The 15,340-nt window shown below is 43.1% G+C and overlaps 1 protein-coding gene across 1 annotated transcript in view; it reads right to left on the bottom strand.

The window, feature by feature from the left end:
• Positions 1–15,340, bottom strand: part of ADAMTS12 (ADAM metallopeptidase with thrombospondin type 1 motif 12) — a 295,838-nt gene that overhangs the window by 57,481 nt on the left and 223,017 nt on the right. The window contains exons 14-16 of the mRNA XM_072757296.1: positions 13,024–13,144; positions 2,960–3,204; positions 1,088–1,226 (exon numbers count right to left, since the gene is read on the bottom strand). Coding sequence (XP_072613397.1) covers positions 1,088–1,226; positions 2,960–3,204; positions 13,024–13,144 — 505 coding nt within the window. The remainder of the gene's footprint in view (positions 1–1,087; positions 1,227–2,959; positions 3,205–13,023; positions 13,145–15,340) is intronic.

Genomic DNA, 15,340 nt, shown 5'->3' with positions numbered 1-15,340 from the left:
TCATGAGAGCCAGTCTGCCTCTGCCAAGTCTTTCTTCTCCTGTGGGGCACACTGGAAGTCACACATTTCAGATGTCTTAGCTCCAAGATGATGCTGGGCCACCCAACCTGTATCAGACTTAGAATGGGTTCGAAATAAACCTTCATTGTGTTGCATTCCTGAGGTTTTGATTTCTTTGTTACGGTAGCAGAACTTAGTCTATCCTGGGTGCCTGGGTGGCCTCGGTCTGTTAAACATCTGACTCTTGATTTTGCCTCAGGTCATGATCTCAGGATAGTGAGATTGAGCCCCACGTTGGGCTCCATGCTTAAAGCCCTCTCTCTCCCTCTGCCCTCCTCTCTCCCTCTCTCTTAAATAATAAATAAATCTTTAAAAAAAGGAACTTATTCCATCCTGACATACTTGACAGCAAGGAATCTCTCCAATGCTCTATTTTATAAGAGAAAACTACTCTCCTCATAGGTACAAATACTCGGTAAATAGGAGACAGAATAAAGAACATTGGGTGGGAATCAGGAGAGCTTGTCATGGTTTGGATTTGGCCATTACTGACAGTCAGCCTCTGAGTGGGGTGTTTGACTTTTGTAGACCTCAGGTCCTCAACCAGGTTTTTAAGTCTCTCTGTTTTGCTTTTTAAAACACCTGTCATACTGTATTGTATACTTGAAAGTTGCTAAGAGACCAAATCTTAAATGTTCTCACCACACACAAAAAAGGTAACTATTGGGGTGATGGATGGGCTGGCTGACTTTATGTGGTAACCATTTCACTATATATACGTGTACAAAATCATCCAGTTGTACACCTTAAACTTACACAGTGTTGTATGTCAGTTATATCTCAATAAAGCTGAAACCAAAACAAAACACATGGTAACATTTTTTTCAAGGAAAATCTTTCATGAAGTGTAAAGGAAAAACTGCCTCTCTCTTTAGACCATGACCAGAATATTTGCTCCCACAGGGGCTCCTGGGCCGTGTTTCTGGTGCAGATCCACAGGCACTGAGTATGAACCATGGGCCCAGACTGCCTCCATGGCTCATTCTGAAGCCGACATGGATTCCCAGACACAGCAGCTGTTGCTCACCTGTCCCGCACGTTACACTGCACTCTGTCCAGCGGCCATACTGCCAGAAGTACACCAGTTTGTTCACGTCATTGTCAAGGCCATCTTTCCGGATTGTGTACTCATACTTGATGCCAGGGTTGGTCACTTGGAACAGAAGCTAAAAGGCAAAAGAAGGGTGACATCACTGTCATGACTTTATACTGTAAAACACAGCTGTGTGACAACACTACAGAAGGTACATCATCGTAGAGCAGTTATGAAGGCGTGCATTGGAACAAATGCCAATAAATGAATGTATCTCCACCCCCACCTCTACTTCCACCAATACATCTATCTATATCTGTATCTATATCCATCCATGTCTTTATCGATCTATACCTCATATCCATTCAATTATTTCTTGGCTGAATGCCCAGGGAGGTCTAATCTTCTGGAAACTGCTCTGAGGGAATGAGATAGCTCTTTTCCAACAACAGACTGGTGGGTCACCTTGCACCCTTGTGAACTTACTAACTTGATGATTACAGGTAAGTTACTTAATCTCTTTGTGTTTCTCCATTTCCAGAGTGAGGATAATAATAGTGTGTGACTAGTAGGGGTGTTGTGAGAGTTAAATAAGTCAATACATGTACAGTGATTAGCTATGAATAGAATAGTGACTGGCATGTAGTCAGCATTCAATAAAGATTAACTTTTATTATTGTTGTTGCTGTTGTCTTATGATGCTCTTCTCTAGCTCTCAGGATGGTTAGTTCCTATAAAATATATAGTTCTGGGGTAAAAATGTTCATAGGCTTTAGCCAAGTCATGCCACTCTTGGGGCCTTCCCCTCACTTCCCTCTCCTGCAGGCGGTCTACTTATCACACATTTTTTAAAAAAGATTTTATTTATTTACTTGTATTGGAGAGAGTGTGTGTGTGAGAGAGAGAGCACTTGAGTGGGGCAAGGAGCAAAGGGAGAGGGAAAGAATCCAAAGCAGACTCCATGCTGAGTGCAGAGCCCACTGTGGGGTCCAATCTCATGACCCTGAGATCACAACCTGAGCAGAAACCAAGAGGCAGACACTCAGTTGACTGAGTCACCCAGGCGCCCCTCACCACACATTTAAAAAGGATTCATCTTAAACTTAGAGCTGATGGATTGATTGGTTGCTCCTTGGGATCAGGGTTCCCATATATAAATCCTTTGCCATGTATGGCAGGTAAGATGTCAGGTCCCCAGACATTTATGAATCATAGCAGTCAAGCCTTGATCTCTGGCTTCTTTGAGTGCTCTGATCTTTGGCTCTGGAATCATCTCCCTCTAACTTCTGAGTATGGTTAGGTCAGACTCTCTCTGGAGCCATCTGGCATCCCCAACCTGCCTTATCTCTACTGGTATGATGATTCCACTCTTTCTCTCTGGTTCCTTGCCAACATGAAAGACCATGCCCTTAAGGTGCACATACAACATTCTAACCCTGTTCTCCTCCAAGAGCTTCTCAAAGTCAAGCCTCTTGCCTAAGAACAACCACATGATAACATGAGAAAACTGTGTTGGTCCATCGCTGCTGCTGGAAAGCTACCTGGAAACTCAGCCCAGATGGAGAGCATCCTTTTTATGCCTGAGAAAAAATCACTCTGAAATAAACAGCCTGTGTCAACCATACTGGAAATTGAATTCAAAATTCCCAATAAATGACTTTAGGGCCCCTGGCACTTATCAGGGTTTCAGCAATTTCTAGGCAATAAAGGATGATTCGCACAAAGTAATATCTTGCTTTCCTCCCTGCTCCTTGTTAAACGAAGTTTTAAGCGTTCGTAGTCTCCCCTAGCAAATACCCTGGAAATGAAAATCAGAAAGATCTTCACTAACACACATATCAGCAGCTACCTTTACTTCTGCATTACCTGGATCCACACCGACTCATTGGTGGGGCCTGTGGCCATCAGTTTCTCTAGGTCCCCTTTCCTGTCGTATTGGAAGATGGTCCCTGCCAGCTTGTAGTTCCCGTTCCACTGGATAATAAAACCTCCATTGAGGTAATACTTTTTGGGATCTTCACTCCTGATGGCCAAAAAGTTTCCAGCTCCCTCAACCTCCATTACCCGTATGTCCCTTGCTCCTTTTGGAATCAGCCCAATGTCAACATAACCTAAGGAGAGAAGACACAATGATGAAAGAGGCACACCTGCTTGGCTGCACACACTCTGTTTCTGACTCATTATTCATTCCCACTGTTTAGTGCCCTTATCTTCCCCCTGGGTGGTTACTGGGATTATCAGATACACTAGTCATGGGGAATTTTATTTATTTATTTATTTATTTATTTATTTATTTATTTATTTATTTATTTTTAAAGATTTCGTTTATTTGAGAGAGAGAGAGAGAGAGAGAGAGAGAGAGAACAAGCAGTGGGAGGGGCAGGCAGAAGGAGAGGGAGAAGTAGGCTCCTCGTGGAGCAGTAAGCCGGGTGTGGGGCTCCAATGCAGGACCCTGGGATCATGACCTGAGCCAAAGGCAGATGCTTAATGGACTGAGCCACCTAGGTGTCAGTCATGGGAATTTTATTTATTTTTATTTTTTTTTATTGGAGTTCGATTTGCCAACATATAGTATAACACCCAGTGCTCAACCCGTCAAGTGCCCCCCTCAGTGCCCATCACCCAGTTATCCCAACCCCCCACCCACCTCCCTTCCCACCACCCCTTGTTCATTTCTCAGAGTTAGGAGTCTCATGTTCTGTAACCCTCTCTGATATTTCCCACTCATTTTCTCTCCTTTCCCCTATAATCCCTTTCACTATTTTTTTATATTTAGTCATGGGGAATTTTAAAGAGCTTGGGCAGGAGCAGAATTCCCAGGTACTCTGTGACTCAGTACAGACACAGTTTTGTGAGAAGAGGTGAAATAAATGCAGATTAAACTCTGAAACATTTGTGGTTGATCCAGCATTGACTTTTCTGTGTTTTTAAATTGAAGTTAAAAAACGTATAGCCCCTAATTAGCTCCCTATTAGCATTTCTGCTCCCCCATTTGCCGTGGCTATCAGATGAATCTTCAACATTGCACTGGATACACCCTTCTGCTCAGCTGTCCTCACTGCCTGCAAGTTAAAGATAGACTCTTAGAAATAATCTAATCATAGCTTAAATTCATTAAGAGAATTCCTGAGGGAATCTTGGATTGATTTGCCACCTGGTCCTCTTGAATATAGCTCATGATGAGAAACTTAGCTCTGAGCATAGCTTTTTATGTTGTTGGGCAATTCTATTCACTAGACAGGTTTCTTTTTTCTTATTTTTCTATGTTTTGATGAAATATGAACTCACATTTTATTTTCGTGAAAAAGCACCAGAGGGCATCCATTTAAAGATGATGATAAATTCTAGCTATAGACCTATTCTTATTTATTGGTTGTCATGGTAGGAGACGTACTGGGGAGAAAAGGAATTAACACATAATGGTTTCTTCCCTTTGGCAGGCTCCACGCTAAGCATTTTATGCATTTATCCTATTTGGGCTTCTTAAGAATCATCGCCTCATAAATGTGATACACTGGAAAGAATGGACTTTGGGGATGGCATGAGAAAATGCCAGACATGGGAGTCAGAACACTTGAATCTTAGTTTTTGCATCACCTTGAATGAGCTATATGGTGTTCACTGACTTATTTAACTTCTTTAAATGTCATCTGCACAATGAAGGGGCTCCAACCAGATGATGTCTGACAGCCCTCACAACTCCGATATTCAATTATTTTTCTCTTTTCTAAGCAAAACATTCTTTGTTCTTTTAACCTTTCTATATAAATGCTGGTTTTAAGATCCTGATCATCCTGGTCATTTTGCGGCAGATGGACACTAGGTTTTTCAGCCACAAGCAAACCTTCATCTCTGTGACCTGGGAGGGACTTGACTGTTTTCTCTCCCTCAGACGTGAGAGTAGCAGGGGTCCTGGGAGCTAAAATCCTAGGGCTGGTCAGCAGGAATGATTTGCTCAGATCCTCAGGCCACAACCTTAGCTCCATTTTTCAAACTGGCATTTCCCATCCAGCAAGACCAAAATGCAGGTCTTGTAGTACTTGATTAAATTCCATTTGGCTCTCACAATACTTACCTGAAATAGTTGATTAAAACTACAACAATTTTTTAAACATTTTATTTATTTATTTATTTAGGAGAGAGAGAGAGAGAGGGAGAGAGAGAGAATGTGATCAGGGAGGGGCAGAGGGAGAGGGAGAGAGACTCTGAAGAAGGATCTGTGCTGAGCATGGATCCAGACACAGGGCTCAAGCTCACAACCATGAGATCATGACCTGAATTGAAATCAAGTGTCGGACACTCAACTGACTGTGCCACCCAGGTGCCCTAACACTGTAGATTCATAACTAGCTCAGGGAAAATATTTATCATGTGTAATTGAGGCTAATGCAATTTATTGAAATGCCTTTGGAGCATCTTGATCTGCAGCCCCTTCTGACTTGGGATGTCATATGCCTTCTCAGACCAGAACTCATGCAGAAAAATCAATTGGCATCAAATATTGTGGTGACCACCTTATCTCCCTTGTTTACAAAGAATAAAACAACCCCTCCCTCAAAAAAAAAAAAAAAAAAACAAAAGCAAAGAGAACTAGATGGAAAAAAAAATCAAAAACAAAGAGTGTGCTTTTTATCTTTCACTTAAGAGAGAAAATCCAAAATCAGAAATATTTAACGCGGTGGACTCTGCCAAATTCAAAGGGGAGATACATTAAATTTAAAATAAAAGGTTTCAGTGAATATTAAGTGCTGCTTCTGAACAGTTTACAGACAGAAGATATAAACTGAGACAGATCTAGTGATGAGCAAAAGTAATGCACATTTGTAACACATATTTGCAAAAGAGTATCTAGGGAAAAGCCAAAATATAAAATTATGGTAATTTTGAGTTAAAAAGAACCACAATATACCCACCAGACTCCTTTGTGTGTGACAATAAAGCCCATACTTGAGAATAAAATGAAAAGTAAAAATTTCAGTTTTCCTTCATCTCCAGTCCCATGTCCCAAAGACAATTACAGTGAACAGTTTATTGGATTCGTTTTCAAAATCTTTGTTTGCATGTATAAGCACATAAACACATAATTTTTTAACAAGTGGGATCATGGTACATGAACTATTCCAACTATCACTTTTTATTTTTTATTTTTTTCCAACTATCACTTTTAAAATTTAATATACTTTACATATCTTTTTGTATTTTTGAGCATTTCAACAACTGCAAAAATGACAGAAACCCATTTACTTAACCCATCTGCTATGGGCATTTAATTGGAAATGAATGGCTACAAACCTTTCTGTTTACCAAATGAGAAAACTGGGTTCCATCTATGCCAGCATCACACATATAGGTGGGAAGTACATATGCCTATAACTAGGGTTTGCTAATCAACTCTTAAAATAGCATTTTTAATTTAAAAAAATGTGATTGGTAGAAAGGGCTTTAAAAAATCCTCCAGAGTATCTTATCCTCAAGGGTCTTCTTTATAGAAAGGAGAATCTTATTAAAAAGTAAGGGTAGAGGGATGCCTGGGTGGCTCAGTGGTGGAGTGTCTGCCTTCAGCTCAGGCCATGATCCTGGGGTCCTGGGATCGAATTCCACATCAAGCTCCCCGCGGGGAGCCTATTGCTCCCTCTGCCTATGTCTCTGCCTCTCTCTGTGTGTCTCTCATGAATAAATAAATAATTTTTTTTTTTTAAAAAAAGGAAAGGTGGAAAGTTATTGAGACATTTATTCTGTATCAAAGGAAGGCTACCAGGATTGGTAAGACCATGTCTAAAGTGTTAAGAATGGTGAATTTTGCATTCAGAAAATCACTTGTCTCCCAGTTCCCTGGTAAACGTCAGTCATTTGCACCAGTAGTGGGGCAATACTGGGAAAATTAGGGGGGAAGTAGCAAAATGTAATCTTGACCTCAAAGAAGGAGTCTCTGGGCCCATGGAGCCTCACCTGGAGAAACCATCCCATTACTGAGTCCTGAGCCCCTTGAGGTAAAAGAATACTCAGGGCCTCTGAGGATGGAGCAGAAAATTGGCCTCACTTTTGAAGCCATTATCATAAGAGCTACAATAGGTTATTGCTGCTAAAGTGCATCTTATCCAACTACTCTTTGTAATTCACAAAAAGGATTTACCCAGTAGCATATTTGGTTTCCAATCTGTCATTTCTAATAAAAATGTGCTCCTAAAGAGGTCATACTATTAACCCCAATTTATCTACAACGACCAGCTCATCTTTAAAAAGATTTATGCTGTCAGTTTGCAGCGGACAAAACAATCCTCACTGCAAGCCCAAATCTGTTGGTTTCACGTGAAGAGACTCCTGGGAAATGCCAGTCCACTTCTTGATGCCTGCCTTGACAGTAATGACACGTCAATGTCAAGTTCAGGTAAAACCCTGCATTTGACCCGCTCCCAAATCAGAGTGAGGAGGAAATATGTACACACAAGTGTGCTTGGCAGATCTTTGGAGAAGTCGAATTGCCCTATCCTAGATTGAGTTTTAGCTTTAATTATTTCAAAAAATGTGTTGTAGGGGCACTGGAACCTTAGAACACACCATAAGCAACTAAAAACCTTTTGCTAGAAGTCAGTGGAAAGAAAACATAGAAGAGAGAACAGATGTTGACCCTAAATGCTTCTGGGACAAAGGGTGGCAGCCCTGAGCTCCCTTGATATGAAAACTGTCAAGTAGAGTGTCCAGTCATTCTCTTTCTTCCCATTCCTTCCAGTCTGGGATTTTCTAGAAAACATGATCTAGGACAGTCACCAAGTAAGGTGATACTCTGATTTCAAGGAAGCCACATTCCTTCTTTTTATTATGCATTTATTTCTGCCTTGGATTTTCTCTGAAATGTTTTCTTATAAGATTCTCATCCTGGGGCACCTGGGTGGCTCAGTGGTTGAGTGTCTGCCTTTGGCTCAGGTCGTGATCCCGGGGTCCTGGTATCACCTGCTTCTCCCTCTGCCTGTGTCTCTGCCTCTCTCGCTCTGTGTCTCTCATGAATAAATAAATAAAATACTTTTAAAAAAATTCTCATCCTATCTATGTGGACTCAGCTCCTGTCACCAGGCTCCCATGTCCCAGGCAGTTGTGTATGTTGTTGGCAAACCAGTGTTCTATGACACTGACCTTCTCACGTCAATCACCCACCTAAAATCATGGAGTGGACACTATTCTCTCTTAAGCCAACAGCAAACAAACTGAATCTTGCCGTATAGCATAGAAGCAACTGTGAGTCAAGAAGCCATGTCATTTGTTCCTAGAAGTGTCTCTTCCTTCTCACTGTCCAGACTGGGTCTGCCATTAGTCAAGTCTAGAGACATTGGCAAGACCGGAAGGGTCCAGAGTGGTGGTTTTAGGAAGTCAGTGAATTAGTCCAAGATACTAAAAACTGTCAGGTCTTAACGTTTAAGACCAAGGTAGGTGAGTCATATAGAATCTAGGAAATTATACAACAGGGGGAAAAAAAAAACAACCTAAGGAACTATATGACAATGGGTCAGCATTCTAGGGAAGGGACTATAAGAGTTTGGGACGAAGGTCAAGGTTCTGGGTAACTAGCCCAGGGTGCCCTTACAAGAACAGAGCTTAATGCTCTACCAACTTCTTCCTGAACCAGGCTCCTTATTTAAGTTCTGCCTAAGGGCCAAGTGGCAGAGTGCGGCCCAATCCTGTTACCTGGATGGGGTGAGGCAGAGACAGCAATGGAAAGAGAGTTGTTGTCTTATTTGTCATTCTATCCCCCTGCCAAGCACACAATAGGTACTTAATGTTTCTCAGGTAATAGAGTAAATGAATAAATGAATGAGCTGATGATATCTGTACACAGCTCACTGTATTCTGGATCTAGATTCTTTAATTCCAGACACTTCTACAGTAACCATGGCACTATACCAAGACAGCAATTCTTTTTTCTTTTATCCTTCTCTAAGAGAGGAAATGGAAGCTATTCTGGAGCATCTACAAGAAAGTGGGCCTTATGGTCCCCAAATATGACGCTGACTAGAAGGCATGATGCTGCCATCTGGCACACACTGTCAAATCTACTACATGAGTTACCCCTCGCAGAGATAGACAGGGACTTAGTTGTTGGGACAGCCAAAGAAGGCCATGGATAAAGACATCTTCTCCTTCAGGGACTCCTTCAGGGACTGTGCCCAACTTTAACACTTAGATATCAACAAACATATGACCAGCTTGAAGGCTAAGGGCAAGGAGAAGATAAATACCAGAAAGGGTTGAAAGGGGCCTCAGAAATGGTGGTCCAAATGGGTGACTTTCCCACAGTCAATGGTAACCTAGATCAGCACCTGGTCTCTTACCTCTCAGTCTATTTTAATTCCACATCATTCATCATTTTCTCTCTTTCTTAGGAGCACTCACAACACAACAAAACAAAACAAAACACCACCACCACACACACAAAAAAACAAACAAAACAAAAAACAGAAAAAAGGACTTGGCTAACATTTCAGGCTTCCCTAGTCAAAGGCAATAGCAGCCAGAGAGGAGGAGAAGCTGGGTCTGACCACCATGTGCGTCTCTAAGGCAGACTTCTCCACCTACACTTTTGTTTTAAATTACTGTGTTAAAAAGAAAGCTACAAGCCAGAGTAAAGCAGGAAGGGAGGAGAACACAGGCAGACACATGGATCAGTTAGGCCATGAAAGGTTTGAAAGACTTGGATTCTTCTGGGTGACTGCATATTCCCGTTATTTCCTAGTCTCGGATACAACCTTGCCTCAAGTGCTAGTTGTACCAGTTGCTCAAGTTCATTGTTATCCTGGTGTTTTCTGATGGTTGCTAACTCCCCCAGGAAAGGAGACATTGGGTTTTCTCTCAAGGTCGTGGTTGTGGTAACAAAGCTCTGACGCCTGAGTGCTGGGATAACGAAGCTATTTCCAGTCACAGCCCCCATGTAACTCACTGCAGAAACGTCCTTGCTCTGAGAGTTGTCCTCCATGAGGGCCCCCCGCATGTCACAAGTTCTTTTTTTTTTTAATTTTTATTTATTTATTTATGATAGTCACAGAGAGAGAGAGAGAGAGAGAGAGAGAGGCAGAGACACAGGCAGAGGGAGAAGCAGAGGGAGAAGCAGGCTCCATGCACCGGGAGCCCGATGTGGGATTCGATCCCGAGTCTCCAGGATCGCGCCCTGGGCCAAAGGCAGGCGCCAAACCGCTGCGCCACCCAGGGATCCCAATGTCACAAGTTCTTGAAGGCAAATGTGATGCCTTGACCAGGGAGATCAAGCCAATCACTGCCACCCACCAAAGAAACCATGGTTCTTTTAAAAAAATTTTTTAAGAAACCACAGTTCTGGGTGGAGAGAAAAGGAGAAAAGAATAATTCGGAATATGCATAAGGGAAAAACTCTGAGCTTTATGTCTTTGGGTCAGAATCAGAAAGTGACCAAAGCCCAGCATTACAATATTGAGTTTACATTACAATCACAATATTGTACCAATTCACGTTAAGAAACCAACCAACCAAACAATAAACAAACCAGAGCTATAACACTACAGCTGAACCAGGCAGCATATCACAAAGGAAAAATACTCAATATTCCATCAACATAACTGTAAAACAATTAATGATTTATCTCCTTTATTGTCAAGGAGATATGGACTCAACCTTAAAAAAGCTCTTTTCATTTGAATTTATATGAGCACTTATTGAATACCTCTTTAGATAGAAATTATGTTTGTTGACTTGGGGTTCAGCAGGGTGATGACAGAGCCTAAAAGACAATTCATCTTTCGGTTTATAACCGCACTAGAGAGAAAGAATACAATGCAAGGAGAAGCAAGGAGCACGTAAATACACACAGAAAACAACTAACTATGCCTTGGCTGTCTTCGGAAAGAGGATGTTAAGTTCTCTCTTTTGACTTTGGCCTTGGTATTCATCAATCTACCCAGTGCAATCTCATTCCATTTCTCATATTTTTGCATTACTTCTTGGTTTCATTCCCATGGTGGAGTGGCAGCAGCCAGGGTCTTTATGATGTATCTAGCTTTATTAGGCAGGCTGCAAAGGTGGGATTTGCCTGGTAGGTGTGAGGAACACAGATGACCCAGATGGGTGTTAACAGAGTCCAGAGTGAGATCTGGCTGGATTTCCCCACTGTGCTGGGGGTAGCAGTGCCAGAGGGCTTTGAGGCTCTCAGGATACATACAAAGTTGACACCCCTCCCTGGGTGCAAGAGCCACCAGAAGCCCTCTGGGAAGCAAATGGGAGAGGGGAACCAAAGGCACAAGGGATGCCAAATGCTCAGTGGTGGGCACGTGGCCAGAGGTATCAACGTCTCTAAGGCAGGTGTGGAGGTGGGAGGAAGCTCAAGATGCTTCTGGCCTTTTTCCTCACTCCCAAAAAACAAGAGTAGAGTTAAGAACCCAGAACTAAAGACCAATTTCCTGAGGGCTTAGTTAAAAGGTTAAGTGGTAGACATTCAAGAATGAAAACTCTGCTTTTCAAAGGAGTTACCAATGAAAGGAGCACAACATATCTGAGGCCAAAGACATGAACCCCAAAGATAAACAAATAATACTGAGATTAAATGTAGAAATGATTTTAAAGGTGATTTTATAATTAAGTAAATAAGGTCACATCTAAATAATGGAAAATATTTACATAGCAACTTTAAAAGAGTGAATAAATCTCAGCTAACATAGGATGCTTGATCATAAGCTTAAGATGCACCGAGTTATCATTTGCAATCCTAATAAGTAATGCAAAGGATACGTTTCATGCATAGTAAAGTCATCAAATAGATAGACATAAAGTATAATCCTTCAGGGACAATTCTAAAGGGCAAGATAAGCCTATCACTTTACAATTTAACCTTATTAATTCAGTAGTTGAAGATCAAAAAAATAGAGATGAAATTAAATAAATTCAGGTCATCCACTGGTAGGTGTCCTAGGGACAAACAGGGCACTTAATCAATGTGCCTGACATTCGAGGGCATACTTAGTAACTTCATCCCGGGTGGGGAGTGTGTCTAAAAGAGAGGACTGGCTTTTGGAACCCAGGAAAAGGGTGGTCCACTCTATCTGGGAGTCCCTGTCACTTCCTGATTTCCAGGGTCTCCTGACCCACAAATAAACTCTTGGTTCCTGAATTCTTGTCTTTCTTGTAGTTCTGGGGGCGCCTAAACTATGATACTCTGAGTTGTCTTCATCATCTCTGCATCTAACTTAGCCTCCTCCCAAGACCCCTTCGGCTATCGATCACTCCTGGTGCCTTGAAGACAAATGTGCAGGTAAAATCATGGCTGATTTGGGGTCAGGGTGGGCTCTTCATTCCCGAGGATTATTAGTAGCCCGGAGCTACACAAAGAAAAAGCCCTGTGGGAGGTCATCATGGGAAAGGAACAACAGAGCATGGGTCAGGCGGGGACGTCGGGTGGCAGCGGCCACTGGAGCACTATAGGGCACCAGGGGTGGGACCCCTTACAGGGAGAGGTAGGAAGAAGGGTAAGCTGAAGCGACCTTGCCTTGCCTTTCTTTTGTCCTTGAAGGTACACTTGGGGCCTTCTGCCTCGAAGCCCACAGCTGGCTTCTCTGTCTCTCTTTTAGAGCCTGTCCTGGGTCTGCACCCTTCCTGGCCAACTTTTAATCTGTTTCCCCCAGTTTGGGTCCATTCCTATGCCACTGGCCTCAGCCCTGGATGCTCTCCCGGGGATCACACTCATTCCCGCTCCTGGGGACAGCCCCCAGGCCATTTAGGTCCCTGTGTGGGGTGAGGCCTCCTGTAAGTGCCTGGCAATCAGCCCTTCCCTGGAGCTGTCAAGGGGCCCTGACCCATTTGTCCTGAAGGCTGCATCCACGTCGAGTTCTTTGAAAGTTACAATCTGTTGTAAGAAGTAGCCATCAATCTTGCCCTCCATTCTCAGTCCCCTGCCACTTCAATTATTTGTTTGTTACCAGATCCTTCTTTCTGTTTAAACATCTTCTTCACGGTCTGGCAGGCCGAGCCGTCCCCCAGGCACACACCGCAGCGATCCTCCGTGGCGTTGGAGCCGATCTCATAGTCACAGCCGACCATCTGTGGGGGAAAGAGGCTGAGGGTGACTGTCACAGCCGGGGGACACCGCACCTGCCTTGGACATCTGCCTTCCCCTCTCCCCCCTCGCTCTTGACGGGATGGAAGCTGGGGACAGACACGGGAACAAACAGTTCCTTGTCCTGGGGCAGCAAGAGGAGTAACTGAAGCATCCACTGATGGTAAACAAAATACTTGGTTAGGGGGGAAAGAGGCACACACTGGGCAGGTCTCCCAATTTCCCCGGAGCCACAGGTAGACTTGAAGGCCGTTCCATAGATTTGACATTGAAAATGTCTTGGGATCAGAGTTGCTGCAGCAGTAAATCCCCTTCTGGTGTGCAAACCTCATGTCCCCTCCTCTCTGATGAGAGTTCCCAGGGTAGTTACTCCACCTATAATGTGGTTGTTCGACCCCTTTACATTCCTCACTGGGGTGACCTCTGCTTCCCTTCTGCGCCAGCAGGCGAACCAGCAGCCATGGAGAAAGAGCTGGCTCAATGCTGAGACTCCTTCAGGGCCAGGAGGGTGAACTCTGACCTACAGACCATCATCAGATGCTCTGGAGCCTCCTGGGACCCCAGCCCCACTGTACTTCACCCATAGCTGTACCCCAGCCATCGCACACTTTCTCCTGTGAGCGGAGACTGACTCTGCCCCCTGCTCTGGACTTGATCCTTTCCCAGGGCTCTGCCCATTGGCCCTTCTCCATCACCGTCTTTCCCTCTCCATGGATCCTTCTCTTCAGCCAAGTCTCTCCCACCCTAAAATCCCCATGCTGGAAAAGGGGAGCAACTATACTGGGGGGTGTTCAGTAGCATCAGATGCCAAAAAATCATGACACTTAGACAGAAAGCCATGAAACACAGAGGCCTCCCCTGAATGTCTTTGTTGCGTGGTCTCTAGCAAAAGAGAGAGGGAACCTGTACCAGATTCTGTTAGTCAGACTTCTTTGTCTACAAAGAATTATGCCTTTGTAGGTTTTTTTTCTCCATCAAAGACAATTCCCTTCCTTATTTCATTATTTATTTCTTTAAGTCTTTATTTTAATTCCAGTAGTATTAACACACAGTGTCCTATTAGTTTCAGGTGTACAACATAGAGGTTGGGCACCTCCATATAGCAGCCGGTGCGCATCCTATTTCCTTTCCTATTTTAAAGCCAACTCAAATCAACTGAAAGGAAGGACTGCTTGGGTTTTTAAACACACCCTCCCTCCATCAGCCAAACAGAGAATTAATGGCCAGGGACAGAAAATACCTCTATTCCTCAAACTAACTGTCTCTTCAGGTCCAAGGATTGTGCTACTGGACCTAATTGGGTCAATAAAGTACTAAGAGATTTAAAAAAAAAAAAACAACTGTCTGGATGTGTATTTCCTGGTCATGAGGAAATGTCAACCCTTCACAAGTGATATGTTTACATCCAGTGTGAGGTTACTCTAATAACGCTGATCGTTATAAATCATACTCCCAGAGACTTTCATTCCTTTGCTGATTTGGGATGAGCCAGGAGATCAACACTGAGATACAGTAATTTTAAAGTGTTTTTAAAAAATCTCTACCAGAAGAGGATAGAAAAAAATGTGAAGAATAAAGGAAATAAAGCCAGGAAAACAAATACCTTGAACATATATCTCTCTTCTCCAGCAAGCAGCCTGCAATCAGCCCCTTCCCTGAAGCTGCTGGAGGTGGGGGTTGGGGGAAGGAGACACAGCATATTCGTGTCCCAAAGCATACGTTCCACAGCATATTCGATGGGTTCTCATAGAAACCACACCCTAACTGCTTCTTCCATTGGCTGCACTCAGCACAACCAACACTGAATTAAGTGTCTAACACAAGGCCTAGGAAGACACAAGCCAGTCTTCCTTGCTGCATATAAAACATAAGGGCTCTTGGGGAAAACTAAACAGACGTCACTATGCTTTTTCATGCCATGTGCTCTGGCAAGAGGGCCCACAACAAAATTGTCTGTCCGCCTTTGGCAGAATCAGAGGTGACTCTCCTGCTGCTACCAAATGTGGACAATGGCTCCAGCAAGGGTGTCTTTTGATGTGACTCCTACCATGCCAGACAGCCATTCCAATGAGCAACATTAAAAAAAAAAAAAAAAAAGAAAGAAAGAAAGAAAGAGAAAAAGAAAGAAGAGAAAGAAAATCATTTAAATTTCCCATTACATAATTTCTTTAAAAAACAGC

Source organism: Vulpes vulpes, chromosome 4 (genome assembly GCF_048418805.1).
Source record: "Vulpes vulpes isolate BD-2025 chromosome 4, VulVul3, whole genome shotgun sequence".
Classification (NCBI taxonomy): domain Eukaryota; kingdom Metazoa; phylum Chordata; class Mammalia; order Carnivora; family Canidae; genus Vulpes; species Vulpes vulpes.
Note: the sequence above shows the minus strand (reverse complement) of the source record. Positions and strands in the feature narration are given on the sequence as shown.